The sequence below is a fragment of the Symphalangus syndactylus genome, chromosome 16 (genome assembly GCF_028878055.3).
Source record: "Symphalangus syndactylus isolate Jambi chromosome 16, NHGRI_mSymSyn1-v2.1_pri, whole genome shotgun sequence".
NCBI classification, from domain to species: Eukaryota; Metazoa; Chordata; class Mammalia; order Primates; family Hylobatidae; genus Symphalangus; species Symphalangus syndactylus.
This window is the reverse complement of record NC_072438.2, coordinates 101,506,344-101,532,887: the sequence shown is the minus strand read 5'-3', so window position 1 is coordinate 101,532,887 and position 26,544 is coordinate 101,506,344. Positions and strand designations below refer to the sequence as shown.

The 26,544-nt window shown below is 51.0% G+C and overlaps 1 protein-coding gene and 1 pseudogene across 2 annotated transcripts; one reads left to right on the top strand and one right to left on the bottom strand.

Moving 5' to 3' along the window:
• Positions 1 to 2,318, bottom strand: LOC129464664 (uncharacterized; annotated as a pseudogene).
• EXOC3 (exocyst complex component 3) lies at positions 1,275 to 25,715 on the top strand. Of its 2 annotated transcripts, XM_055246138.2 has the most exons (14): positions 1,350 to 1,390; positions 3,295 to 3,433; positions 4,468 to 4,667; positions 5,857 to 6,076; positions 11,652 to 12,333; positions 15,483 to 15,600; positions 16,498 to 16,623; positions 17,908 to 18,008; positions 20,404 to 20,514; positions 20,598 to 20,748; positions 22,599 to 22,721; positions 23,421 to 23,582; positions 24,027 to 24,154; positions 25,152 to 25,715. In XM_055246138.2, the coding sequence occupies exons 3-14, from the start codon at positions 4,524 to 4,526 to the stop codon at positions 25,321 to 25,323; spliced, it is 2,238 nt and encodes a 745-aa protein (XP_055102113.1). In that variant the 5' UTR covers positions 1,350 to 1,390; positions 3,295 to 3,433; positions 4,468 to 4,523; the 3' UTR covers positions 25,324 to 25,715. The 2 variants fall into 2 exon arrangements, with proteins under 2 accessions (XP_055102112.1, XP_055102113.1); XM_055246137.2 differs by lacking the exon at positions 3,295 to 3,433 and having other exon boundaries at positions 1,275 to 1,390.
• The last annotated feature ends 829 nt before the right edge of the window (positions 25,716 to 26,544 follow it).

Below are 26,544 nucleotides of genomic sequence, written 5' to 3'. Positions count from 1 at the left end.
TTTTGTTAAGAAGTTACTAGACAGTCCTCCATCCAAATTCACTACCAGACATTGATATAATAGTATGAGTCTTTAGTTCATAATACTCAATGTTACTATATTTTGAAGAGTCCTAAAAGCTTTGGTAATTTTGGCAATTTTTTTCATTAGTTTCAAAATTTCTTTAGTCATAATTTCTAACATAATTTTAACTTTTTCTCTACTTTTTTTCATTGCTCAACTTGTTGCTAGATTTTCAGAAATTACAAGGAAAAACTGAAATAATAGAGCCAGGGTCAGTGTCAACATCAGCAGGGCACGGGGCAGGGTTCCCTGTCGGAGTCGCAGTGGGGGCCCCCGCAAGCTCCATCCCCTTCCTGTGTGCCCCTGCCCCATGCTGCTGCCACTTCCCTCGTCTCTGCTGGCTTCCCTGCCACCTTCCAGACCCTTCCTTTTGTGCGGCTAATTTTCAGGAGGGGTCAGGGGCACAACCCAGCAGCTCCAGCCTGTGAAAGACTTTCTTGTCAGTTGGTGTGTCAAGGCCAGCACCCTTTATCAAACAGACAAACCCTGAACGCTCGCGGTTTAGCACGTGCTTCTTCCTCCAGGTGAAGCCAAGTGCTGGCCATGGGCCTCTCCTCCAGGCAGCGACTCAGGACTGGCCCTCTGCAGCCGCGGCCCAGTGACCCACATTCATTCTCCAAGACCTGCGCTGCTAGGCCTCTGAGGGGCCCCGGAAACATCCCGTGACCACCCATCCCACGGCATTGTTCCCACGTGGGTGCCAATGACTGCGCTCCTAGAGGGGCTGAGTTCGTGTTTGGGTCCAGGAGGTACCCAAAGCCGCTTCTCTGCTGGTGGCAGGTATGACAGACGTTTGATTCCCAACCTTCCCCGCTTTCGTTTCTTCATTTACTGAATGCCCGGCGCCCACCTCAGTCCGCGGGAAACGAGGGTCGCCCCTGCCACACTGCAGTGCGGACCACGAGGCCAACATAAAGACATCAGGCACCGGCAGAGGATGGAGACAGCGGCTCTGGGGCTGTCTTCTCTCCGGAGGTTGCGAAGGGAAAGGAGAGAAAATGCAGGCAGTCACCCTCGGCGGAGGCGTCCAGGACTGCGCCGGCCCTGGGGAAGGGCGCACGCGGTGGTCGCCGGGGGCAGCGAGAGGGCCTGAGTTGGGGGGGCCGGGACGGACAAGGAGCCCCCCACCCCGGCGGTTACCCTGTCCTGCTGGGGAGCGGCCATGAGGCAGGTCCCCGAGCTGAAGTCGCTCGGCCGGGAGACTAGTACCCGCCTCGCGGGAGGGCCCGGACCCGTGCTTCCGGCGCCGTTGCCGGAAGCGGAAGTGCCCGCGCGCTGTCCACTTCCGGCCGGGACCCCGGAGGCGGCGGCGGCGTAGCCGTAGAGGGTGAGTTGGTGGCAGGTCCGTCCTGACGGCCGGCGGGTCCTTGGGCGGTGGTCGCTGTCTTTCATCCTTGCTCTCCCTGTCTCTGGCTTCCGCGGGGGCGCGTAGGGGGAGGCCAGACCGGGACCTGGAGGGCGGGGAGGCCGTTCCGGACCCCGTGGAGTATCCCGCTCGTGCGAGTGTCCTCGGCGCAGGTGTCCTCTCGGCGCAGGTGTCCTCCCTGGCTCATGTGTCCCCCCCAGGCGCAGGTGTCCCCTCGGCACATGTGTCCCCACAGGCACAAGTGTCCTTCCTGGTGCAGGTGTCTCCTTAACGGTGTCTTCCCTCACGCCCCAGGCGCAGGTGTCCTTCCTGGCACAGGTGTACCCCCTCGGAGCAGGTGTCCCTCCTTGGGGCAGATGTCCCTCCAGGCACAAGTGTCCTTCCTGGTGCAGGTGTCTCCTTAACGGTGTCTTCCCTCACGCCCCAGGCGCAGGTGTCCTTCCTGGCACAGGTGTACCCCCTCGGAGCAGGTGTTCCTCCTTGGGGCAGATGTCCCTCCAGGCACAAGTGTCCTTCCTGGTGCAGGTGTCCCCTTCACGGTGTCTTCCCTCACGCCCCAGACGCAGGTGTCCTTTCTGGCACAGGTGTACCCCCTCGGAGCAGGTGTTCCTCCTTGGGGCAGATGTCCTTCCAGGCACAAGTGTCCTTCCTGGTGCAGGTGTCCCCTTCACGGTGCCCCCCCCCCAGGCGCAGTTATTCTTCCTGGCACAGGTGTCCCCTCTCGGGCCAGGTGTCCCTCCTCGGAGCAGGTGTCCTGGGCACAAGCGTCCTTCCTGGCGCAGGTGTCCTCCAAGGTACAGGTGTCCTCCAAGGTGCAGGTGTCCCTCCAGCGGAGGTGTCCCCTCCGTGAGGTGCCCCCCAGCACAGGTGTTCCCCTCGGCGCAGGCATCCCCCCGGTGAGGTGTCCCTCTTGGCGGAGGTGTCTGCCCGGCAGAGGTGTCTTCCTGGCGTAGGTGTCCCTCTGGGTGCTGATGTTCCCCTCAGTAGGGTGTCCCCCCGCTCGGTGGAGAGGCTCACAGTGGAGCCAGCGCCAGGGGAAGGCAGTCAGAAAGGCCTGGTAGGGGCTGGTCCTGGGTCTCTGTTTATGGTCTCTGAGTTCCTCTTTGGCTTCTGTGACCCAAAATCTTTAGTCTTCAGGCTGGGATGGAAGCCTCTGCGGTGTGTTTTTTAACTCCAGATTTTCCCTTTTTCCACATGAGTAGCTTTGTTCTGACTCCAAGGCGAACTCTGCTTCACAGCTCTCCACTCACATCGCCTTGGCTTCCACCCACAGCGTGTCAGACTTCACTCCAGCCTTAAGATGGGCGCAGTCACCTCACTGTGTGCACCAGCAGAGTGGCTGGGTGATGGGCGCAGACACCTCACTGTGTGCCCCAGCAGAGTGGCTGGGAGTCTACTTCTTGGGTTATTATCCAGCGCTATAATCAAAATCATGCAGGCTTTAATGTCAATGGAAATGCTGATGATAATGTCCAAACAAAATAAGAAAACAAAAGTGTGCACCTACAAGGTCATATAAGCAGTGGAATCTTAGCTTTAAAAGAAACCCAAAGGGAAAAAACTGGAAGGAAACAAGCCCTGTTGGAGGGAGTTGCCCCAGAGTGTCGGGATTTAAGGGGAGTTGCCCCTGAGTGGTGGGATATAGGGGGGTTACCCCTGAGTGGTGGGATATAGGGGGGTTACCCCTGAGTGGTGGGATTTAAGGGAAGTTGTCCCTGGATTGTGGGATTTAAGAGGAGTTACCCTTGAGTGTCGGGATTTAAGGGAAGTTGCCCCTGGGTAGCAAGATTTAAGAGGAGTTGCCCATAGATGATGGGATTTAAGGGGAGTTGCCTCTGGCATCTTTGTATTTTTGTCCTGTCCAGATTTTCTATGTTGGTGTGCCTAATTTCATAATCAGAAAATAAAGAGAAAGGAAAGGTTGCAATGTAGGTCCAGATGAAAAAGGAGAAGAGAGGTGTCTGAAAGCATGTGGGCATGGAGAATGAAAAATTCCAGGAGAAGGTGAATCTTTTTAATATTCATGAAGATGAAAATCAGCTGAAGTCAAGGGGAACAGGTGTATCGGATTCCCACATTGACCAGATGCTCCCCGAGGAGGACCATGGTGGAGGGAGCATGGAAGGCAGGCTTGCCTGGCATCTGAGCATCTGTGGTCTGCACGGGACCTGCATAAAGGAGGGAAGCATGATGTTTTCTAGGGCAGTTAAAAAAGGGGGAAATGGGATTTTGGATACCCAAGACAGTAATGACTTTTTCTTTTTTTGAGATGGAGTCTCGCTCTGTTGCCCAGGCTGGAGTGCAGTGGTGTGATCTCTGCTGACTGCAAGCTTCTCCTCCCGGGTTCACGCCATTCTCCTGCCTCAGCCTCCCGAGTAGCTGGGACTACAGGCTCCCACCAACATGCTCAGCTAATTTTGTTTTTGTATTTTTAGTAGATACAGGGTTTCACCATGTTAGCCAGGATGGTCTCGATCTCCTGACCTTGTGATCCACCCGCCTCGGCCTCCCAAAGTGCTGGGATTACAGGCATGAGCCACCAGGCCCGGCTGACAACAGTGACTTTTATAGGGAATCGTGGGGCTTGTGCTGGGCCTCCAGCTGTGGTACCTTGTCAGGGGAGATGTCTGCGCTGTATTTGTCTTCACTGAGGGTCCTGGCGCAGCTGCCCACAGGCCTGGCCAAGGTGCTGGGGGAAGCTCCCGAAATGAGAGACCAGCCCTGTCTTGGGGAGAGATGTGCCTTGGAGGCTGACATCTACATGGTGGGTGGTCTGGGACCCACATCAAGAATCTTCCAAATGTCCATGTCTCTCATGCCTGTGAAACACCCTTGCTTTCCCCTTAAAGGTATAACTTCTCCATGTTTGTGTTACGAAGGTTTGTTTATCTTATCAAGGAGTTCCTCATCCTAGTTCAGCTTTCTTTGAGGTTTCCTGGATTAGTGATCTCAGGGGCTCTCCTTATAGCTCCTCTGTGATCACTTGTTTGGGAGGGGTTTTGTACCTAACGTTTCTACCATCCTAACAACTCCTGCAGTGCACAGAGAACACCCCTAGCATGAACAGTGAGAGGATTCCACCAGCTTTTTCACCATGAAGGAGACAGACCGGGAGGCCGTTGCGACAGCAGTGCAAAGGGTTGCTGGAATGCTTCAGCGCCCAGACCAGCTGGACAAGGTGGAGCAGTATCGCAGGAGAGAAGCGCGGAAGAAGGCCTCCGTGGAGGCCAGATTGAAGGTGAGGCCACCTGCCCCACTCCCAGGATCTGTCTTGGGCTTCAGGTTCTTGTTTGACATCACCATGATGATTTTGCTAAACTAGCCTTTATGGTAATATGCAAGGAGGCAGAGCTGCACTTTCTTGAGCAGTTACTTTCAGCAGTGTATTACCACTCAGTAGCTTTGCTTAGAAGACAGTGGGAATGGTGAAAACACCAAAGGAACAACCTTTTAAACACCCTGAGGCCGGGTGCGGTGGCTCATGCCTGTAATCCCAGCACCTTTGGGAGGCCGAGGCAGGCGGATCACCTGAGGCCAGGAGTTCAAGACCAGCCTGGTCAACATGGTGAAACCCTGTCTCTACGAAAATACAAAAATTAGCCAGGCATGATGGTGGATGCCTGTAATCCCAGCCACTTGGGAGGCTGAGGCAGGAGAATCGCTTGAACCCAGGAGGCAGAGGTTGCAGTGAGCCGAGATCGTGCCATTGCATTGCAGCCTGGGCAACAGAGACTCTGTCTCAAACAAACAAACAAACAAACAAAAACCACAGAAACAAAAACAACACCCTGAAAGTGTCTATTAAGTTTTTAAATAATACTGGAGGAAGGAGAAGTCGTCTTATTTAAAGCTCTTCTACAGAGCACGACTAGAGGGCATTTTGTTCAGATTGTTTTAACTCACTTTTAACAGAGAGCGGATCTGAAGCTCAGGTGCCGATTCTGTCCTGTGGGTCAGCCGTCCTGGGGCCAAATGTGGTTCTGGCTGAACAGCAGGAACTCCTGCGCCCCAAGCCAGTGAAGTCCTGACTGTTCTCTCTGCCTAGATAAGACATTTTAGGAAACTAAGATGCCTGGGAGAGCATGGGTGACATCCTTCTGAAGGTACCGTAGCAGGCCATGGCCCAGGGCAGACCCGTGGTAGTGTCCAGTATCACCAGGTGTAAGGCTAGATGAGAAGTGTCCTGACGTTTTCTCATCAAGGCTTTAAAATGCATCATTGTTCTGTTCCCAGGCAGCAATGAAAAAAAAGTTACATTGTGAATCAATTAAATCTTTGTTAATTTTCTTTTCTTTTCTGGGTATTGACTATTTCCTGCTACTCAGTGGCTCTTTCCTGAACTTGACCCTCCTGGGGAAGATTTGTTCTTCAGGAGGCAGCACATGGCTGTCACTGGCTCTGCTCACCCGTGTGGCGTCTCTCTTTAGGCCGCCATCCAGTCACAGTTGGACGGGGTGCGCACAGGCCTCAGCCAGCTCCACAATGCCCTGAATGACGTCAAAGACATCCAGCAGTCACTGGCAGACGTTAGCAAGGACTGGAGGCAGAGCATCAACACCATCGAGAGCCTCAAGGACGTCAAAGATGCCGTGGTGCAGCACAGCCAGCTCGCCGCAGCCGTGGAGAACCTCAAGAACATCTTCTCAGGTACCAGCCAGACGCTCAAGGCACTTGCCCACGCTCACACTGTCTCTGCATGACTCACTGAGTGCTCTGTGTGCAGTGGCTTTGCAGCCCGCACTGTAGACTGTAGACGGTAAGTGTGATTCTTGTCTGCTCAGCGTCTTTTTTGAATGTGGATGGAAGTGATCAGCTGAGCATGTAAAGGCTAGGAGAAGGCTTGTAGTTCAGTGTTAGGACAGAGGCCCAGAAGCGGGTTGCCCAGCAAACGCAGTGTGGAGGGATTCCCTTGCCTGCGATGTGGCTGTTAGACTCTGTGAGTGCAGAAGAACGAAGATGCCGCGGCCTATGCTTAAAAGGAGCTGCAGAAGAAGCCACCCTGCGCATGGGACAGAGCGAGCAGATCCCAGAGCAGAAGGGTTGAGGCGAGCAGCAGCTCCCAGGCGGGAGGAGAAGCATGTGTGCACAGGCCAGGGCAGAGGCGGGGCTGAGCGCCGTGGGGGAGTAACCCTTTCAGTCTTCTCCCTGAATGCCTCAGTTAAAAGGATGCCAAGGGCCCTGCAACCTGTCCCTGAACGGTGCCAGCTGGCCCTGGGTGGTGGCTCCCAGCATTTGTGTTCAGAGAGTCTCCTCCTGCTTGCTGTGACGGGAGCTGCTTCCACAGCCTCGTCCCTCCCCTTGGTTCCCGCTCTGTGTCAAGGTCAGCAGCATCCTTCAAGTCCCCAGCTCAGAAGCCTTGGCAGGGTCTGATTCCTTCCCTTTCTTTGTTCCTGTCTCTGGCCTCTTGGCAAGTTCCTCCTGTTCCTCTACCAAATGTCTCTGCCCTGATGTCTGCATGACACTTCCCCGTCCCCAGCCGTCACGTGCCCCAGCTCACCCTCCACACTGGCTGTGCTGCATCGTCTGTGATGCTGCTCGGCTCCTGAGGCCACGTGTGAATTGGTGCGGTTCTCCCCAACTGCCCACAGTGCACCTTGGTAACCCATGTCCTGTCCACCCTGTCCTCTCTGCCCTCCTCTTGTGCTTGCGGCTGCAGCATTGCCGAGCATCTTGTCCCGTTGCTTTGTGTGTGCCCTTCCAGGGCATGATCCGTAGGGTCACATGTGTGGCTGCGGTCCATGTCTCTTTGTGCATGCCCAACACAAATGCCACAGTGCTGCCAACTCAGAAAGCAGCTCTTCTTGGTGACTGTGGACCACCTGGAACTGGAACAAAGTCCTCTCGATGGAGTCGCCTTGGTGATGCTCAGCTGGCACCTTTCTAGTTAATTTCCTCTTATTTCGCATTGGCTGGCTACATTTCCTTCTGGTCTTTTAAACTAATGCCTAATGACCAAAAAGGTGCATTACTGGAATTAGTTTATCCACAGCAGTTGAAAACAATTTCCTTTCCTTGGTGAACAAATGATCCTGCGCGGTATGCATGTTTTTTGTTATGGATAAATTTTCATTGAGAAGATGTGGTTTGGTTCCCTTCAGACTTGTCTCATTGCCTATAACTCAGCAATGCTGTGTACACAGCTCCCCTCCCCATTTTTTCTTGTACTAAAATGCACATATACAGTTTGCCATCTTAACCATTTTTAAGTGTACAGTTGGGGACTATTAAGAACATTCATATTGTTGCGCAACCATTGCCACATCCATCTTCAGAACTCTTTTCATCTTGCAGACATGAAAATCTGTACCCATTAAACACTGACTTCGCACCCTCTGCCCCAGCTCCTGGTCCCCACCGTTCTGCCTTCTGTCTCTGTGAATTGGATGACTCCGAAGACCTCATAGAAGTGGCATCACACATTGTCTGTCTTTCTGTGACATGCTTATTTCACTCAGTATGATGTCCTCAGGGGTCTTCCATGCTGTGGGATTGTAGAATTTTGTAGAATTTCCTTCACTTTTAAGGCCGAATAATATTCCATTGTATGGATGGACCACATTTTGCTTATCCGTTTGCCTGTTGGTGGACGTTAGAATTGCTTCCATGTTTTAGCTATTGTGAATAATGCTGCAGTGAACATGGGGGTACAGATATTTTACTTTTATTTCCTTCTGGTATATACACACAAGTGTAATTGCTGGACCGTGTGGTAATTTATGTTTAAATCTTTGAGCAGCTGCCAGACTGTTCCCTCCGGTGGCTGCAGCATTTCACAGTTTTCCACCATGAGTGTGAGAGGTTTTTGATTCGTCTGCATTTTCATTCTTCTCTAAGTTTTTAAAAGTATCCCTTATGGCTGGGCGCGGTGGCTCACGCCTGTCATCCCAGCACTTTGGAAGGCCGAGGCGGGCGGATCACCTGAGGTCAGGAGTTTGAGACCAGCCTGGCCAACGTGGTGAAACTCCTGCTGAGGCAGGAGAATCGCTTGAACCCAGGAGGCAGAGGTCGCAGTGAGCCGAGATTGTGCCACTGCACTCCAGCCAGGGACACAAGAGCGAGACTTCATCTCAAAAAAAAAAAAAAAAAGTCCCTTGTGTTTCCTTTTTTGCCCCATTAATTATTTAAGAGTATGTTGTTTAATTTCCACAAATTGGTGAATTTTACAGTTTTCCTTCTGATACTGATTTCTAACGTCATCTGTTGAGTTTGGAGAAGATACTTTGTATGATATTTATCTTTTAAAAACCTGAGTCTTAATTTGAGGCCTAATCCATGGTCCTTCCTGAAGACAGTCCCATGTGCACGTGAGAATAGTGTATATTCTGTTGTTGGGTGTTCTTTCTGTGTCTGCTCAGTCTGGTTGGTTGGTTGCATTGTTCAAGTCCTCTCTTTCCTTGTTTAGCTTCTGTCTGCTTGTTCTGTCCATTATTGAGAGAGAGATGTTGAAGCCTCCGACTATTACAGAACTGAATGTTTCTCCCTTCAGTTCTATCCATTCTTGCTTCATGTATTTTGATGGTCTGTTAGTAAATGCAGAAATATTTATAATTGTTACATCTTCTTGCTGAACCTTCTATTAATACATTATGGCCTTCTTTGTGACTAGTTTTTTTTTTTTAAATTTAAAGTATATTTCATATTTATTAGTATAACCACTCCTGTTCTCTTTTGGTTATTATTTATATGGAATATCTTTTTCCATCCTTTTACTTCCAACCTATTTGTGTCTTGGGCTCTAAGGTCCGTCTCTGGTGAACACATAGAGTTGAATCATGTTTTATTTTTGAAATCTACTTTGTCCACCTCTTTTAATTGAAGATTTTAATTTTGCCCACCTCTTTGATTGAAGATTTTAATTAATTTTGCCTACCTCTTTTGATGGAAGAGCTTACATTTAAGTGATTACTGATAAGAAGGGACTTCTGTCATTTTGCTGTTTGTTTTCTATATGCCATATAACATTTTTGTCTCTTATTTCTGCGTTTTTTTGTGCTTTTGATTATTTTGGTAGTAAACATTTTAATTCCCTTCTTGTTTCTTTTGTGTATATTCTATAGCTGTTTTCTTTGTGCCTGCCATAAAGATTACACTTAACATCTAACATTATCTCACTTCAGTTTGAATTTATATCAACTTAATTTCAATAACACACAAAAACTGTCCCTGTATGGCTTCATCTCCACTCCCTTTGGGTTGTTCATTTCACAAAATTACATCTTTATACGTCGCGTGTCCAAAATCACAGACTAATAATTGTTTTTTAATGCATTCATTTTTAAAAATTAGGTAGAAAACAATGTAGAGTTAGAATCCAAAGTTACAGTATTAGTAGCTTTTAGACTATTTTTTAATGTATTAGTTTCGTTTTTATTTGTCCCTTTTAACCAGAAAAAATATTAGTCTCTTAAGTCATGTGGAAAACAGAGTGATGAGTTAAAAACTGAAGTGTTAATAATACTAGATTTTACGATTGTCCATGAATTTACCTTTTTTGAGGACTTTGCTTCTTCACGTGGCTTTCAGTTGCTCTCTAGCACTCTTTCTTCTCAACCAGTGGGACTCGAAGCATTTCTTGCAGGGCAGATCTTGTGGTAACAAGCTTTTCAGCTTTTATTTATCTGGGGATGTCTTAATATTGCTCTCACTTTTGAATGACAGTTTTGCTAGATTTAAGGTTCTTGGTTGACAGTATGTTTCTTTTAGCACTTTGAATATGTCATCCCACTGCCTCTGGCCTCCAAAGTTTCTGGTGAGAAATCGGATCTGCTCATAATCTTATTTAGGAGCCCTTGTTTCTGACAAGATGCTGCTTTCAAAATTCTTTCAAAAGTTTGATTAAATTGTATCTTAGTGTGGACCTCTGAGTTCCTCTTGCTTGGAGGTCATTGAGCTTCTTGGATCTTCATATTCATGTCTTTCATCAAATGTGGGGAGTTTTCACCTATTATTTCTTCAAATAATGTCTTGCCCATTTCTCTCTTCTCCTCCTAAAAGTCCCACTAAGCATATGTTGGCCTGCTTGATGATGTCCACAAGGTCCCTGAGGCTCTGTTCACTTTTCTTCAATCTTTTTTCTTTCTGTTCCTGATACTTGATATTTCCCATTGCCCCATCTTCACATTCACTGATTCTTTTTTGCACCTGTGCAGATCTGCCTTTGAATCCCTTTAGTGAATTTTTCATTTCAGTTATTGTGCTTTTCAGCTTCATATTTTCTTTTTGGTTTCCTTTTGGATTTTCTGTCCCATTATTGGTATTTCCGTTTTGCTCATACATGCCTTCTTTCTTCACATCTTTAAGTTCCTTACGCATCTTTAAATCGTTGTTTTGAAGTCTTTTTCTAGTAGATCTGCCATCAGATCTTTTACAGGGACAGTTTCTTATGTTTTCCTTTGAATGGGCCATACTTTCTTCTTTCTTTGTGTGCCTTGTGATGTTTTTGTTGTTGAAAAATGGACACTTGAATCGAATAATGTGATAACTCTGGAAATCAGATTATTTCCCCTTCCCAGGTTGATGATTCTTGTTTTTGGTCGTTGTAGGCTCTCTGTGCCAAGGCACAGCCTGAGGTGTGAACTTCAAGGTCGTCTCAAGTCTTTTCTGAGCCTATGCCTTTGCCTGGGCATGCATTGGCCACTTCCGAATTTTTCCTATAAATGCAGTTACTTTTGAATGTCTTTATTCATAAATATCTGGCTTTCAAAAAGGGGAACAGATGAAGGGGGTGGTGAAGACATTGGCCCTTTAAATTCCCTGGAGCTGTGTGGGGGCAAGGAGGGGCCTGTGAACAGGAAAAGATGCAACAGTGGCCGCTTAACTCTTCGCACCTCTGTGGTCAGAAGCAGCAGTCAGTGATCGGAGTACAGATCTCCAGTGTGGAGGACAGGGTTCTTTTTGCCCAGCCAGGCTGCAGGCTGTGTGCAGGCAGCTCTAGGAACACATCAGCACATGCACAGCTGCCTGCGGGGCGGGAGGTGGGGCCTGGGTAGCCACTGCCCAGCTGAGAACTGCAAATGACCACAATTAACCACAGTTTACCATTTATGCCTTCAATAGACTCCAGAGTTCCAAAGATAGTTACCTCAGACACATCCTGCCATTGCAGTTGTTGTTAGCTAGGGAGAGGTGGCTTCCTGCTCTGCTGTGTTCCCAGAACGCCGCATGCAGGCAGCCTTTTATGTGGTGGTTGTTGTTTATGTTGTGTCTTGTGCCTTCTCCCTAGTGCCTGAGATTGTGAGGGAGACCCAGGACCTAATTGAACAAGGGGCGCTCCTGCAAGCCCACCGGAAGCTAATGGACCTGGAGTGCTCCCGGGACGGGCTGATGTACGAGCAGTACCGCATGGACAGTGGGAACACACGTGACATGACCCTCATCCATGGCTACTTTGGCAGCACGCAGGGGCTCTCTGATGAACTGGCTAAGCAGCTTTGGATGGTGCTGCAGAGGTCACTGGTCACTGTCCGCCGTGACCCCACCTTGCTGGTCTCAGTTGTCAGGATCATTGAAAGGGAAGAGAAAATCGACAGGCGTATACTTGACCGGAAAAAGCAGACTGGCTTTGTTCCTCCTGGGAGGCCCAAGAATTGGAAGGAGAAAATGTTCACCATCTTGGAGAGGACTGTGACCACCAGAATTGAGGGCACACAGGCAGACACCAGGGAGTCTGACAAGATGTGGCTCGTCCGCCACCTGGAAATTATAAGGAAGTATGTCCTGGATGACCTCATTGTCGCCAAAAACCTGATGGTTCAGTGCTTTCCTCCCCACTATGAGATCTTTAAGAACCTCCTGAACATGTACCACCAAGCCCTGAGCATGCGGATGCAGGACCTCGCGTCGGAAGACCTGGAAGCCAATGAGATTGTGAGCCTCTTGACGTGGGTCTTAAACACCTACACGAGGTAAAGCTAACCTGGCGCCTGTGTTGTCTCTTAGGTAGAAGCCACGTGTGAGAGGGTCTGGCAGCTGCTTGCCAGAGAGCCAACCATAGGGCGTCGCTCTGGGCAGGTGCTCTGAGCCCACTGCCTTGGTTTCTGGCCAAGGGGTGTCTTCTTTCTGGTCCGCCTGCTGGTGCCCAGCCTCTGGTGTTTGAACACTGTTGTGCTTGGGAGGGATCTCTGCTCTTGGCCTCCAGCCCCCATTGAGTTTGACAGGGTGCAGCTCCAGGCTGGGCCTGTTCCCTGTGCTCACCGTGTGCTGACTTGCTTCCTTGCAGTGACACCCTGAGGCAGGCGTGTTGTTACCCCATTTTACAGGTGAGGATACATGGTCCCAGGCGGGGCTGGAACTGGCACATGGCCACCCCGCTGGGGAAGAGACCACCACGTCACCTCCCTGGCTTCCAGCATCCCGGGTTTGGTTTCTCGTCACCAATATCCTATAGCAGTGAGTCTTTCAAAAATAAACAGTTACAAGTCTAGATAGTTCGAGGAAACTTCATCATCCTTTTTGTATCCTAGTGCGTGCGAGGCTTTGTCACTTCACATAAGGGAACATGAACCACTCTGTGCTAATGGATTAATTTGAAGTAGTGTTGAAAAATGGTGCAGTGGTGGGGGTATTCTGAAATTCTTTAAGATTAGGCAGCTGAAATGAAAACTTATTTCAATTTTCCATGGTTTCATGGTTAGAAAATAATATTAAGTAATGTATTGGAATTTCTTCTTCTTCCTTTTTTTTTTTTTTTTTTTTTTTTGCCCGTCTTGTCACTGTAGTGGAGAAATTGAATAAACTTTTTTTTTTTTTTTTTTTTTTTTAGCAGTAAGGCATATTTTTTTTGTGTGCTTTGTTTACTGGTATCTGCTTATGGAGAATTTGCATTTCAATTCAGGACAGAAGAGAAAGGAAGCGCTCCCTGCACAGAATGGTCACCGTGGCTCCCTGTGCAACCGTGGCTCCCTGTGCACAGCCCTGGACTCACCTCCCCTGGCTGCCGCTCATCCTCGTAGCTGCCCATTCTGTAGCCTTGACTGTGCAGGTCTCCCCCTCCGTGCCTGGTGTGTGTCAGCAGCCCATGAGGCAGGAGGCAGGGGATAATGTGCCCAGGTCACACGGCCAGTGAGTGGGAAGCTGGATTCCAATCCCATCCCTGTGCCCTCCCCGGCCATGGCCACTAGACTGGGCTGTGTATGGGAAGCTGGATTCCAATCCTATCCCTGTGCCCTCCCCGGCCATGGCCACTAGACTGGGCCGTGTATGGGAAGCTGGATTCCAATCCCATCCCTGTGCCCTCCCCGGCCATGGCCACTAGACTGGGCTGTGTATGGGAAGCTGGATTCCAATCCCGTCCTGGGCCCTCCCTGGCTGTGGCCACTACACTGGGCTGTGTATGGGAAGCTGGATTCCAATCCCGTCCTGGGCCCTCCCTGGCTGTGGCCACCACACTGGGCTGTGCATGTGTGCACCTTGCACAGTTTGTGTCTTGATTTTGTCTTCCCACGTTGTGAGTGTTTTTCTGTCCTTGGGGAGTCTCGTGAGTTCCATCACCCCGGCCTTTCTCAGGGGTGGTTGAAGTGCTCCACTAGAAACATTCACACACGGAATTGAGGTTCTTGGGCAAAAATAATCCAGATTAAATAAAAGTCTTTTAAAATGTGCAGAATTTTAGGAAGCACTTTTTCACTTAGGAAGCTCTCGGATTTCTTATAGATAGTGGACTGGCTCTTAATCATTTTATTCAGTATTACTCTGAGAACGTATTTAGGGAACATAGCGTGAGGCATGTGAGTTGAATTTTCTGAGTGGTCAAACCTTAGACTTAAAAAAACTTTTTAATTTTAATTTTTGTGGGTACATAGTAGGTGTATCAAACCCTAGACATTAAAGAGCCCAACCTCATACACAGATAATAACTTTTTTCTTTTTTTGAGACGGAGTCTTGCTCTGTCACCCAGGCTGGAGTGCAGTGGCGCGATCTTGGCTCACTGCAAACTCCACCTCCCGGGTTCACGCCATTCTCCTGCCTCAGCCTCCCGAGTACCTGGGACTACAGGTGTGTGCCACCACGCCCGGCTAATTTTTTTGTATTTTTAGTAGAGATGGGGTTTCACTGTGTTAGCCAGGATGGTCTCGATCTCCTGACCTCATGATCTTCCCGTCTTGGCCTCCCAAAGTGCTGGGATTACAGGCGTGAGCCACCATGCCCGGCTGATAATAACTTTTTAATGAAAACTTTTCCTGAAATGTAGCATGTATTTCCTGTCTTCTGGACAGTAGACTGAACATAGTTTTGCCTGTTCTTGCAGATGCGTTTTTATCAGTAATGTCCTGTATTCTACATTCCAGTCATCACCCTCTGCAGAGAGTAGTGATGTGGACTGCAGTGGCTTGTTTCCAAAGTCCAGCACAGCTGCCCCTCCATACTCAACGGGGAGGGATTCCAGGACCCCCTCTTGGCTATCAAAACCCTCCGTAGCCCAAGTCCCCTTTATAAAATGGTATAGTGTTTGCATGTAACTTGCGTACATTCTCCTTCATGCTCTAAATCATCTCTAGATTACTTATAGACTAAATACAGTGTGAATGCTATGGAAATAGTTGTTCTATATTTTTTGAAATTTTTATTATTTTTTATTGTTGTTTTTCCCAAATATTTTTAGTTTGTGGTTGGTTGAGTCAGTGGACGTGGCGCCCGTGGCTGTGGGGGCTGGCTGTGCTTGTTGTCGTTTTGACTGAGTACGTTTGTTTATTCAGCGCCTCCTGTTTGCCAGGCCCCGCCTTGGCTCTGGAGGTGCAGTGAATAGAACACACGTCTTCCCCACGGGGAAGGCTCTTCCGCATCTGAGCCCCAGCACCTTATGAAGCTGGCACAGCAGGGTGAGGCTGGGGTTGGAGGGACTCAGGCGGTCTCGGAGCCAGTGGGTGACGCCACGGAGACCCCAAAGCCCTCGGCCCCTGCCCTGCACTTTCCCCTGAGCCATGGGCCGGCTGTGACCGGGAAGTCTCCAGGGTGGTGGACATTCGTGTGTCAAGTGAAACAGCCTCGGCACACTTGGGCGTGCTCTTCTGTGTCCGTCGCGGTTTGTCACTCACATTCCTGGTTCCCCCGTAGTACTGAGATGATGAGGAACGTGGAGCTGGCCCCGGAAGTGGATGTCGGCACCCTGGAGCCGTTGCTTTCTCCACACGTGGTCTCTGAGCTGCTTGACACGTACATGTCCACGCTCACTGTGAGTAGGGCTGGCCCACATGCCACGGACCACCGTGCTGGTTATATGAGTAACTTGGGCTTGGCAGCAGGCAGGAGGCAGGGTGGGAAATGCCTTAGTGTTGACTTCCTAGGGTGCGTTGCTCAGTTGCCCGGGCTCTGCTTCCAGGCCCTGACAGGTCTGTTTGCTAGAAGAGGAGAATGGCCCCTTCTCTGGGCCTGGATCTGAAGCTTGTAGTCTGCTGGAGATGTGAGCCTGTGCCGTCCCCGGCAGGCTGGCCAGGGCCCGGGACGTCTGAACCGTGTGTGGCAGCACCGGTCAAGCTCTCGCTCTGAGTCCCAAGGTCGGTGGGGGGGGTCAGTCAAGGACCAAAGGACGAGTCCATTTGCAGTCTGGTGACCACCAGGTGGTCTCAGAGTGAGAGAAGGAGCTCAGCAGGGTCTGCTTCTTAGACAAGGGTGCGTCCACCTAGCACGGCAGCATTGTGACCAGAAGCGGAGGTGTCCTCAGGAGCTGGGGAAGGAGCGCTGTCTTCTCTTGGGACATGAGCTGCTGTGGTTGCTGAGTCTGGGCATGGGAACAAGCCTGACCGGACCTGACTGGACCTGGTCGGCCTCATTCTCTGTGCACCTGGGACTCAGCGGCCTTGTCCTTCAGCACGAGGTGCAGCCAAAAGGGCATCTCGTTTCTTCTCCCTCTTTATCTGTACCAAGGGTTCCAGTTAAACCCCTGCAGGCTGCTGTGGTCACTGCCTCCCTGGGTCCCTGCTCTGGAGTCCTCATTTGAGAAAGAGGACGCTGGTGCCCTGTGTCTGGTTTGTGGGGCTGTGCATGTAACCGACCGGCTGATTGGCATGACCCTCAGGCACCTGCTCTTCTCTCTTCTCTTCTGTTCTCCATGATGCTGAACTTCCTTTAGTCAAACATCATTGCCTGGCTGCGGAAAGCGCTGGAGACAGACAAGAAAGACTGGGTCAAAGAGACGGAGCCGGAAGCCGACCAGGACGGGTACTACCAGACCACACTCCCTGCCATCGTCTTCCAGGTACCACCTGCAGGGGATTGGCACAGTTCCATTTCCTAGGTAGATGGTAGGACCTGTAGGTTTTACAGAGTGACACAGGTACCCGGGATCTTGATCCGCAGAGTGTAGTAAAAACATTGAGAGCCCTGCCTGGTGCATCTAAGTCCTCCCCTCTCTCTGTCTCTTACTCTCTGGAGATGCAGAAACCTGGGATGGTACTTACCAAATAGTTTTGCCCAAGGTCACTTTACTTTTCTGACCTGGTCTTTATGGGTTTGGCCTACAGCCTAATTATATGTTATTTATGTGCGACTTTCAAATGTGAGTTTGTTTGGTTGATATCCAGGATTTGTCCTAAAAAATGGCACATTATTGAGTCTAAACAGGTGGATTTGGGAGCGTCCATTATTTTTTTTTGAGACAGAGTCTCACTCTGTTGCCCAGGCTGGAGTGCGGTAGCACAATCTTGGCTTACTGCAACCTCTCCCTCCTAGGTCAAGGCATCCCTTAGCTTTTAAAGTTGCTTTCCTGTTCATTGGTTAAGGTTCTAAGTATTAGACCGACCTGCATTTTTACCACGGATTCACTTTCCAATGCCCGAGCCCCACTAGGTGTGTTCTTACCACGGATTCACTTTCCAGTATCCAACCGCCCTGTGTCCTGTTTTTCCTGCTCTTTTTTTCTTTTGGTACATCATGTGTTTTCATTTGAGTGGCATTGCTGAGGGACGGAGCCAGGCAGGAGTGAGGGCTGGCGGGCGACATTTCTCTCTGAATGATACCGTTAGTTATTGACAGGCCAGTCCAAACCCTTTCCTTTGTCTGGAAACGGATGCCGTGAGAAGCTGTGTGAGGAGAGCTCTGTCCCCTTGCCCTTCCTCTGCCTGGGTCAGCTCCTGGCAGGGCCTGGCACACCCCAGGTCCAGATTCTTAGGAACCCTGCATCATGACAGTCATGGGGCAGGGAGGGTGAGTCAGGCGCCTGAGGGGCGCCATCCCGGGTGGGGCCTCACTCCACACATTAAAACTCCAGTCACGTAGTGTGAGGACAGACGTGGCCCCCGTGGGAGAATCCAGTTTGCCAGGAATTAAGAAATGAGTCACTTGGTACTTTCCCAGGTGAGAAAGTTTTGTTTTTTTTTTTAAACTAACTTTGTTATTTTTCAGATGGTTTCATTTTTTTTCTCTGAATTTGGACTATCCTAAATGCCAGTTAGCAGATGGGGGTTTTATATAACAGCAAACCTGCACTCTTAGTATACTCCTGTAAGATTATACCAGAATTCATAAGTTCTCTGATTTTTAGATGTTTGAACAGAATCTTCAAGTTGCTGCTCAGATAAGTGAAGATTTGAAAACAAAGGTACTAGTTTTGTGTCTTCAGCAGATGAATTCTTTCCTAAGCAGGTATGTCTTTTTGCCAGTGTGCTAATGTACAAATTGAATGTTTTTAAAAATTAGAAGCAAAAATTTTTTGATCCTACTATGCCTGTTACTGAAAAGAAATTAAGCCTGTAGATGTCCCACGTGTCACTCCTGTGTTCTTAGAAAGCAAAGGGAGGGAGTGGAGCTTCTGGATCACCTTCCCCTTGAGTGGACCACACGCCCCCTTGGGCTCCCAGAGCCGATGTGTTGTGACGTCCTTAGCGATGCGCCGGATGACACCAACTCTGTTGGAGTCAGGCTGCTCCCGTTGCCTGTTCTGAACTTCCTGGGGGTGGGGGTGGCGACTCCTGCTGCAGTGCCCACTTCATAGTGGGGAGGGCGTCCTCGGCCAAGCCGGCCCTCCTCGGAAGGGTTCCAGGCAGCCGTGACCTGGCACGCCACCCTCCCCATGAGTTGTTGATAATTTTCAAACCTATACTGATGTGGAAAGAGTTTAAAAAACTGTGTTCACCCGTTGTGCAGTCCAGAAGCCATCCCCTCCAAAGCCCCCTTGCCTAATCTGTTCTCCCCTGCCCATTCCGCTCTCTCTGCTGAAGTACCTTGAGGCAAACTCCAGGCGCTGTGGCATGGTATTGGCGACCCTCTCTCAAGCCATTGCAGTGCCATCAAGTCAGAGACACATGCACGGTGACTCCGTGGGGTCATCCGATGCCAAGTCTGCGTTTGGGTTGTATCTCAAGTGTGTCTTTTGATAGCTGTGAATCAGGTTGGACTGCATCGCATGAGGGCTTAGGGTTCCTAGGCCTCTGGTAAGCAGAACCGTCCCTTCAGCTGCCGGCTGGTAGATCTCTGTAGAGAGATGTCCCTCCTCCTCCTCCTCAGTCTACCGTCAGCTCCCCAGCCAGATGCTGGCTCTGCAGGCTTGGATCCCACTTACTGGCAAGTATGCCTTCCACAATGTGGCACATCAGGAGACATGGCGTCCATAGGTCCTGTCCTGGTGGCTTAGGTACTACGGCCACGCCGCCCACTCAGAGTTCCCGTTTGCCATCCATCGATGGGGGTCATGCCCAAGTCCCCACTGGCCGCCCATCCACAGGGGTCACAGCTGAGTCCCCACTGGCCCTCTTCCATAGAGGTCTTAGCCGAGTCCCCATTGGCCTTCTATCCACAGAGGTCATGGCCAAGTCCCTATTGCGTGTCTGTCCAGGGGGATCTTGGCCTGAGTTTGTTTCTTTGGAGGTCATTGTCATTTATGAGGTTAGATTCTTCTATAAAGAGACCATTCCCTGATCACCCTCAGCTTTTTGATGACCTGAACCACACTTTGGACAGAAATGCTAACTTCCTTCCCTTTAATTGCCAGCTTTCAGTGTGCTCCTTTCTTAACATCTCTTAAAAACAGAAACGGTATTTGTTGTATGATTCTTCCACTCCCACAGGTGCTTGAGCACCCCCACAATAAATTTAAAAATAGATCATGTCACTACCTCTGTCTGTTTTCTTGACATTTCAAGTGTCTGTTTTTAATTGGATGATTTCAGGGACAGTTTCTGAAAGGGACATTTTACCTGACATTTGATGATGTTCCTAACACTGTGAGTTTCTAGGTGAAGTGTATAGTAAATAAAATAAGATAATGCTTTCCCAATTCCTCACAATCAAATATGTAGTATATTTTTACAATCAGAATCCTGAACCATATTTTTCCTTTTTCCTTTTTTCAGTTATTATTTTTTATCAACTCTTCAAAATTTTTATATTTTTTAATTGTTTTTAAGAGACAAGGTCGGCCAGGCATGGTGGCTCACGCCTGTAATCCCAGCACTTTGGGAGGCTGAGGCGGGTGGATCACGAGGTCAGGAGTTCGAGACCAGCCTGGCCAATATGGTGAAACCCCCTCTCTACTAAAAATACAAAAATTAGCTGGGTGTGGTGGCACACACCTGTAGTCCCACCTGCTCGGGAGGCTGAGGCAGGAGAATCACTTGAACCCGGGAGGTGGAGATTGCAGTGAGCCGAGGTCTCACCACTGCACTCCAGCCTGGGTGACAGAGCAAGACTCTATCTCAAAAAAAAAAAAAGAGAGAGACAAGGTCTGATTCGGTTACCCCGCTGGGTGCTCACTGCAACGCAGCCAGCAGCCTTTAACTCCTCAAGTGGTCTCCCTGCCCCGGCCTCCTAATGAGCCATATTTTAAAGCCTGAGGTGAAGTTATTTTTTGGTCCATTTAAAGCGATCAGCCTCTCTGTCCTTCCGTTAGTCTGGATCGTCTAAAGATTGTTGTATTTTTAGAGGCTCATCCGGTCAGATGTTAGTGATGTGAAATTTCAGGCCAGGCGTGACATCAGTGTGGTGTTTGAAACAGCTCCACGCTGCCCTTAGTGCTGTCTGACCGAAGCCTGTCTGTCCTCAGATATAAAGATGAAGCGCAGCTGTATAAAGAAGAGCACCTGAGGAATCGGCAGCACCCTCACTGCTACGTTCAGTACATGATCGCCATCATCAACAACTGCCAGACTTTCAAGTGAGTGCGGCTGCCGCTGTGGCGGGGGAGCGGTGGAGGCTAGTGTCCAGCCGCTGTGCTGAACCTGAACCATTGCCTTGCAGGGAATCCATAGTCAGTTTAAAAAGAAAGTATTTAAAGAATGAAGTGGAAGAGGGCGTGTCTCTGAGCCAGCCCAGCATGGACGGGACTTTAGACGCCATTGCGAAGGAGGGCTGCAGCGGTTTGCTGGAGGAGGTCTTCCTGGACCTGGAGGTGGGCCTGGCTCTTTCCTCCTGCTATTTTCTGGGCCGAAGCACGGTGCTTCCTCACTGCCCTCTGGGACACAGGCTGTGAACTGTACCGTGCGGATGCCGTCCGGGGAGCTGGGCTGTGCACTTGCATTCAGGTCAGATCGCTTAAAGCGCCTCCGTTTTCTGTGGCGCTGCCTGCTTCATATGACACAGGGTCCTTCTTAACACACAATTCAGTAGATTCACCCAGTAAGTATTAAAGACATCAGACAATTTAGTGGATTACAAAATAGAAACAGATGTGTAGGGACCTGTCAAAAAGTCAAATTGAGAGTGCATACACACACACACATCCTCACATAGATCAGTTTCACTTTTGAATATAGGTACACACAGAAATCATTAATAAAATGAATTTAATATTGTATCAAAGGCATAACCTACCATGAAATGTAGGGGTTATTTCAGAAGCATAAAGATGGCTTAACATTATTTAGATGTATTGGCAGAAATCAGGATATATTTAAAAAATAAGACCATGTAGGCTGGGTGTGGTGGCTCATGCCTGTAATCCCAGCACTTTGGGAGGCCAAGGCAGGCGGATCACCTGAGTTTGGGAGTTGGAGACCAGCCTGACCAATGTGGAGAAACCCCATCTCCACTCAAAATACAAAATTACCTGGGTGTGGAGGCGCATACCTGTAATCCCAGCTACTTGGGAGGCTGAGGCAGGAGAATTGCTTGAACCCGGGAGGTGGAGGTTGCAGTGAGCAGAGATAGCGCCATTGCACTCCAGCCTGGGCAACAAGAGCAAACTCCATTTCAAAACAAAACAAAACAACAACAACAACAACAAAATAATAAGACCATGGCCATCTGGTGGTCCTGCTGGAAAGGGGTTCCTCGGATGAGGGGTGGGATTGGTTGCTGATTCATCAGTGTCTGGTTGTGCAAGAGAAAAGAAATGTGTGTGGAAGTGTCCCCAAAGAGGCAGACACTTGTAACTTTCGCAAATATGACTTAGAAAGCAAGAAGGAAATATTTACATTTGAAATTATTTCAAAATTTAAAAAGAATATATAGAAAAATGGACAAAGGACATGAATGGCCACCTCACATTAAAAGCAACACCAGTGTCCTCACTGTGCAACTAGATGCCCAATCTTATCCTCGAAGCAATGAATGCTCAACAGGACCTGCTGCTCAGCAGGATGGCAGGAGCCGGAGACGCGGATGCCATTCAGGCTTGTTGAGGGAGTGGGAGAAAGGGGCTGTTTGGATTCTGTGTGGGCCTGAGCTGGGTTGGGTTTTGGAGGGCAGCTTGGAAATACAGCCATGGTAGTTTTAATTTGTAACTTTTACTGGAGTTTTAATTTGTACACTTCTATTGGAGTCTTAATTTGTATACTTTCATTGGAGTTTTAATTTGTATACTTTTATTGTTTTAATGTGTATACTTTTTGACTGAAAAATTCAACTTTAAGGAATTTCATCAGTAGAATTACACAGATTCACTGTTGCATTATTGCAAAATGTGAAGAAAATTTAAATGTCTATCAATAGAGAATTGGGCAAATAAATACGATAAATGTATGTAGCCATTAAAGGTAAAATGTATACATGCACAGATATTTCCATCTTTAACATGTCATTTTGGGAAGCTCATCACAGAAATTGTAGTATAAATCTCCTATACTTAAAGTACACATTTGCAGATTATATAATCGAATTTTACCTGGGTGCACATTGCTGTTGTAATTAGAAAAGCAGTGTGACGTAGCAAAGACGCACGGAAGTGCCTCCCTCCCGCACGCACTCAGCTCTCGTGGGACGTTGAGGTGATGATTTCTATGATCTGTTTCTGCTTTTCAGCAACATCTGAATGAATTGATGACGAAGAAGTGGCTATTAGGGTCAAACGCTGTAGACATTATCTGTGTCACCGTGGAAGACTATTTCAACGATTTTGCCAAAATTAAAAAGCCGTATAAGAAGGTAAGAAGGTGGGACCTAGTCCCCTCATCACCTTGATGCTAGGGCTCACCTCTCACCCTGCTCAGAACTCAGCATCCAGCCAGTCCCTCCGTGAGTGAACGTTCACTCGTTGTCCTATCAGCCCAAGGGAGGCAAGAGGCTCTGCGGACGCCACCTCCCTGGGATGGGGCTGTGGTGAGAGTGGTCGGGACCCTGTGGCGTGGCCCTCGAGGTGAAGGGAGCCATGGTTGCCGGAGAGGCCCGCGTGCCCCGTCTTAGCCCCTTGCCCTTCCACTCACTCCGTGACACCCCAGGGATTTCTTTCCACTTCAGACCCTCCTTCCTGCAGGATCCAGGTTCCTCTTTCCTCCAAAGTGACTGCCACGTTTTCCAGATGCTGCAGTCGTTATCAAAGGACAGCAGCAGCCACTGACACCAGGCCTGTCTGTGGACCGAGTGCTGATGCGCGGCACGTGCCTCACCCACGTCTGTCCTGCTGGGGGCTGGAGCTGGCCTGGTGCAGGGGTCCAGGTCACGGTCACTGTTCCCCCACTGAGCCCCCGCTCCTCCTCTGCGGTGAGATGCCCAGAGCCGTGGCGGAGCGAGGAGTGGGCTCAGAGCCTCCGGGGAGCCACCGGGAGCCCCGACCTGGGTTTAAATGAAAGTGCTCCTGGCCGCCGGAGCCGTGGAGCCTACAGCCGACTGCGTGTTTCTCCCCAGAGGATGACGGCCGAGGCGCACCGGCGCGTGGTGGTGGAATACCTGCGGGCGGTCATGCAGAAGCGCATTTCCTTCCGGAGCCCGGAGGAGCGCAAGGAGGGGGCCGAGAAGATGGTGAGGGAGGCGGAGCAGCTGCACTTCCTGTTCCGGAAGCTGGCGTCCGTGAGTGTCGCGCGGGTCCCGGGGTAGAGAAAGCCTGTCGCCCCACGGCCCTGTTGAGCCTCCACCCCGGGACTCAGGCCGGTAGACGGGCGTGTGTCGTGTGTTTGTCAGGCGGGGGGCCTGGGTCCGGGTCCTGCCTGAACTTGCGGCTGGACACGAATGACCACAGAGGCAGGCGCGCCGGCCCCGCCGGCTTCCTGAGGCCGCCCACGGCTCCCTGACGGACGCTCCCCGGTCTGTCCTGTGCTGCGAGGTGCTGGCCGCCTCCCACTGTGTCGCCCTCACCCCAGACCCCTGGCCCCGTCACTGAGCTTTCGGAGTAGATCCTGAGGAGTCAGGTGCAGAGGGAGGTTCCCAGTCAGGAAGGGGCTCAGCCAGACTCCAGCGGCTCCCAGCGCCGGGGGACAGCCGAGGGCGGCTCCTCACGTTCCTGCTGCCTTCCAGGGTTTCGGGGAAGACGTGGACGGATACTGCGACACCATCGTGGCTGTGGCCGAAGTGATCAAGCTGACAGACCCTTCTCTGCTCTACCTGGAAGTCTCCACTCTAGTCAGCAAGTATCCAGACATCAGGTAAGGGATGCACGTCTGCCTTGGAATCCTGGAGTGAGCGGCAGGTGCGGGTGGGGCTCCCGTTCGCAAGTTCAGCCCTGCAGCACGGCAAGGGCTCAGGTGCGGCACGGCAAGGGCTCAGGTGCGGCACGGCAAGGGCTCAGGTGCGGCACGGCAAGGGCTCAGGTGCGGCACGGCAAGGGTTCAGGTGCGGCACGGCAAGGGTTCAGGTGCGGCACGGCAAGGGTTCAGGTGCGGCACAGCGGGGCCCAGGCGCGGGGAGCAGAGCGGCTCCTGTGCTGCCTTCCACCCGGCCTGGGCTGCGGTGTGAGTGGGTGGAGCTCGCGGGGCACACGCCGGGTGGGGACAGTGGGGGTGGGGGTGGGGTGGGGGCAGGGCTGGGACAGCTCTGCTGTGTGTGGTGGGGAAGACTTGGGCTGTGGAGTGGCCTGAGTGGGGCGAGTTTAGGAAGTTTCCTCTGTGCTCATGGTGGACTCGGGAGGGCCCAAGTGCCGCTTGGACCAGACACCTTCCGAGGACGTGATTACAGGGAGTCCCCAGTACCAGGTCCAGGGAAGGGGACCCACGCACGTCCCCCCTCCACCATGCTGGCTCCAGACCCCAGGCCAGCCTTTGCAGCCCCTGTCTCAGGGCACCTGCCACTTCCCCAAGGGGCCACCTCCATGGCTGCAGCCACGTCACCTCCGTCCTATCATCTCGCTGGTTAAACGTGGAAAAACGGGGTCTTGAGCCCTCCACGGTCTCCCCCCTGGTTGGGCCAAAACAAAGATTTATAAAAGCAGTGTTGAAAAATCTTTCTGCAATTGGATTGAGAAAAGACAGAGTAAGATGAAAACGCAGGCTTGTCTCCCGCCGAAAAGGGAAAGGTGCCATTTGTCTGCAGCGGTCCTCACCGGCTGCGTTCTGTCAGCTGGGGTGGTGAGGCGGTGAGTCCCTGGCAGTGTGGTGCATCACAGGGGTGCTAAGCGGGCGTGGGCTGACATCTCCCCATCCCCAGGGACGACCACATCGGTGCACTGCTGGCTGTGCGTGGGGACGCCAGCCGTGACATGAAGCAGACCATCATGGAAACCCTGGAGCAGGGCCCAGCTCAGGCCAGCCCCAGCTACGTGCCCCTCTTCAAGGACATTGTGGTGCCCAGCCTGAATGTGGCCAAGCTGCTCAAGTAGCCTCCGCCGGTCTGCCCTGCTCGCCCCTCTACAGCCTCGGTCCCTGCCCTTAGAAACGCAGGAAAGCTGATTGCTCTCCTTGGCCACACGTGCTCCTTTCAGCTGCACGGCCTGTCCTTCGGTGCCAGTGCGATGCATCAGGTATGCGCCGAGTGAGTGTGCCGAGGCCACGTGTGGAGGCCCCTCATTGTGCTGTCAAAGGCCTGTGTGTGCAGGGCTCTGCCGCACAGCCTCTCTCGGGTGCTTGTTTGTTGCAGTGGTGGAAAGTGTGCGGGGCACAGAGGACGTGCACCTCTGTGCCCTCCTCCTCCCTGGGCCTTCACTGCACCCCATCTGCTTAAGTGCTCGGAACCCTGTCACCTAATTAAAGTTTCTCGGCTTCCTCAGAGAAATGAAAACGTCACGCATTCTCTTTTCTGGTTAAGGTTTTCTGACTACTGATCTAGCAGTGCCCAGGAACTATTGTCAATCACAGAGTAAAAGTCTCCCCTCAGCCTGGAGGGCGCCCTCCTGGTCCCCTCCTGTCTGACATCCCCTCAGCCTGGAGTGCACCCTCCTGATCCCCTCTTGTCTGACACCTCTCAGCCTGGAGTGCACCCTCCTGATCCCCTCTTGTCTGACACCCCTCAGCCTGGAGTGCGCCCTCCTGATCCCCTCTTGTCTGACATCCCCTCAGCCTGGAGTGCACCCTCCTGATCCCCTCTTGTCTGACATCCCCTCAGCCTGGAGTGCACCCTCCTGATCCCCTCTTGTCTGACATCCCCTCAGCCTGGAGTGCACCCTCCTGATCCCCTCTTGTCTGACATCCCCTCAGCCTGGAGGGCACCCTCCTGGTCCCCTCTTGTCTGACATCCCCTCAGCTTGGAGGGCACCCTCCTGATCCCCTTGTCTGACATCCCTTCAGCCTGGAGGGCGCCCTCCTGGTCCCCTCCTGTTTGACATCCCCAGAGTTACTCCTTGGGTCCTTTGAGAGATGAGACACTTACCAGCTGCACTCAGCAAGTCCTGTCCCCTGCCCCCCCCGGGTGAGCAGACCTCTGGCACCGGGTGGTGCCAGCCAAGTCAGCCATACCTGGTAGACGAGCTATGGCAGGAGTGTAAATTTTGGTGAAAGTGAATATGAAAGTGAATATTTACTTGGAGTACATTTCAAGACCCGTGAATCATGCTTTTCCTGATAGAGAATCCTTTAAATTCTCTTTTCCAAAATGTACCCATCTC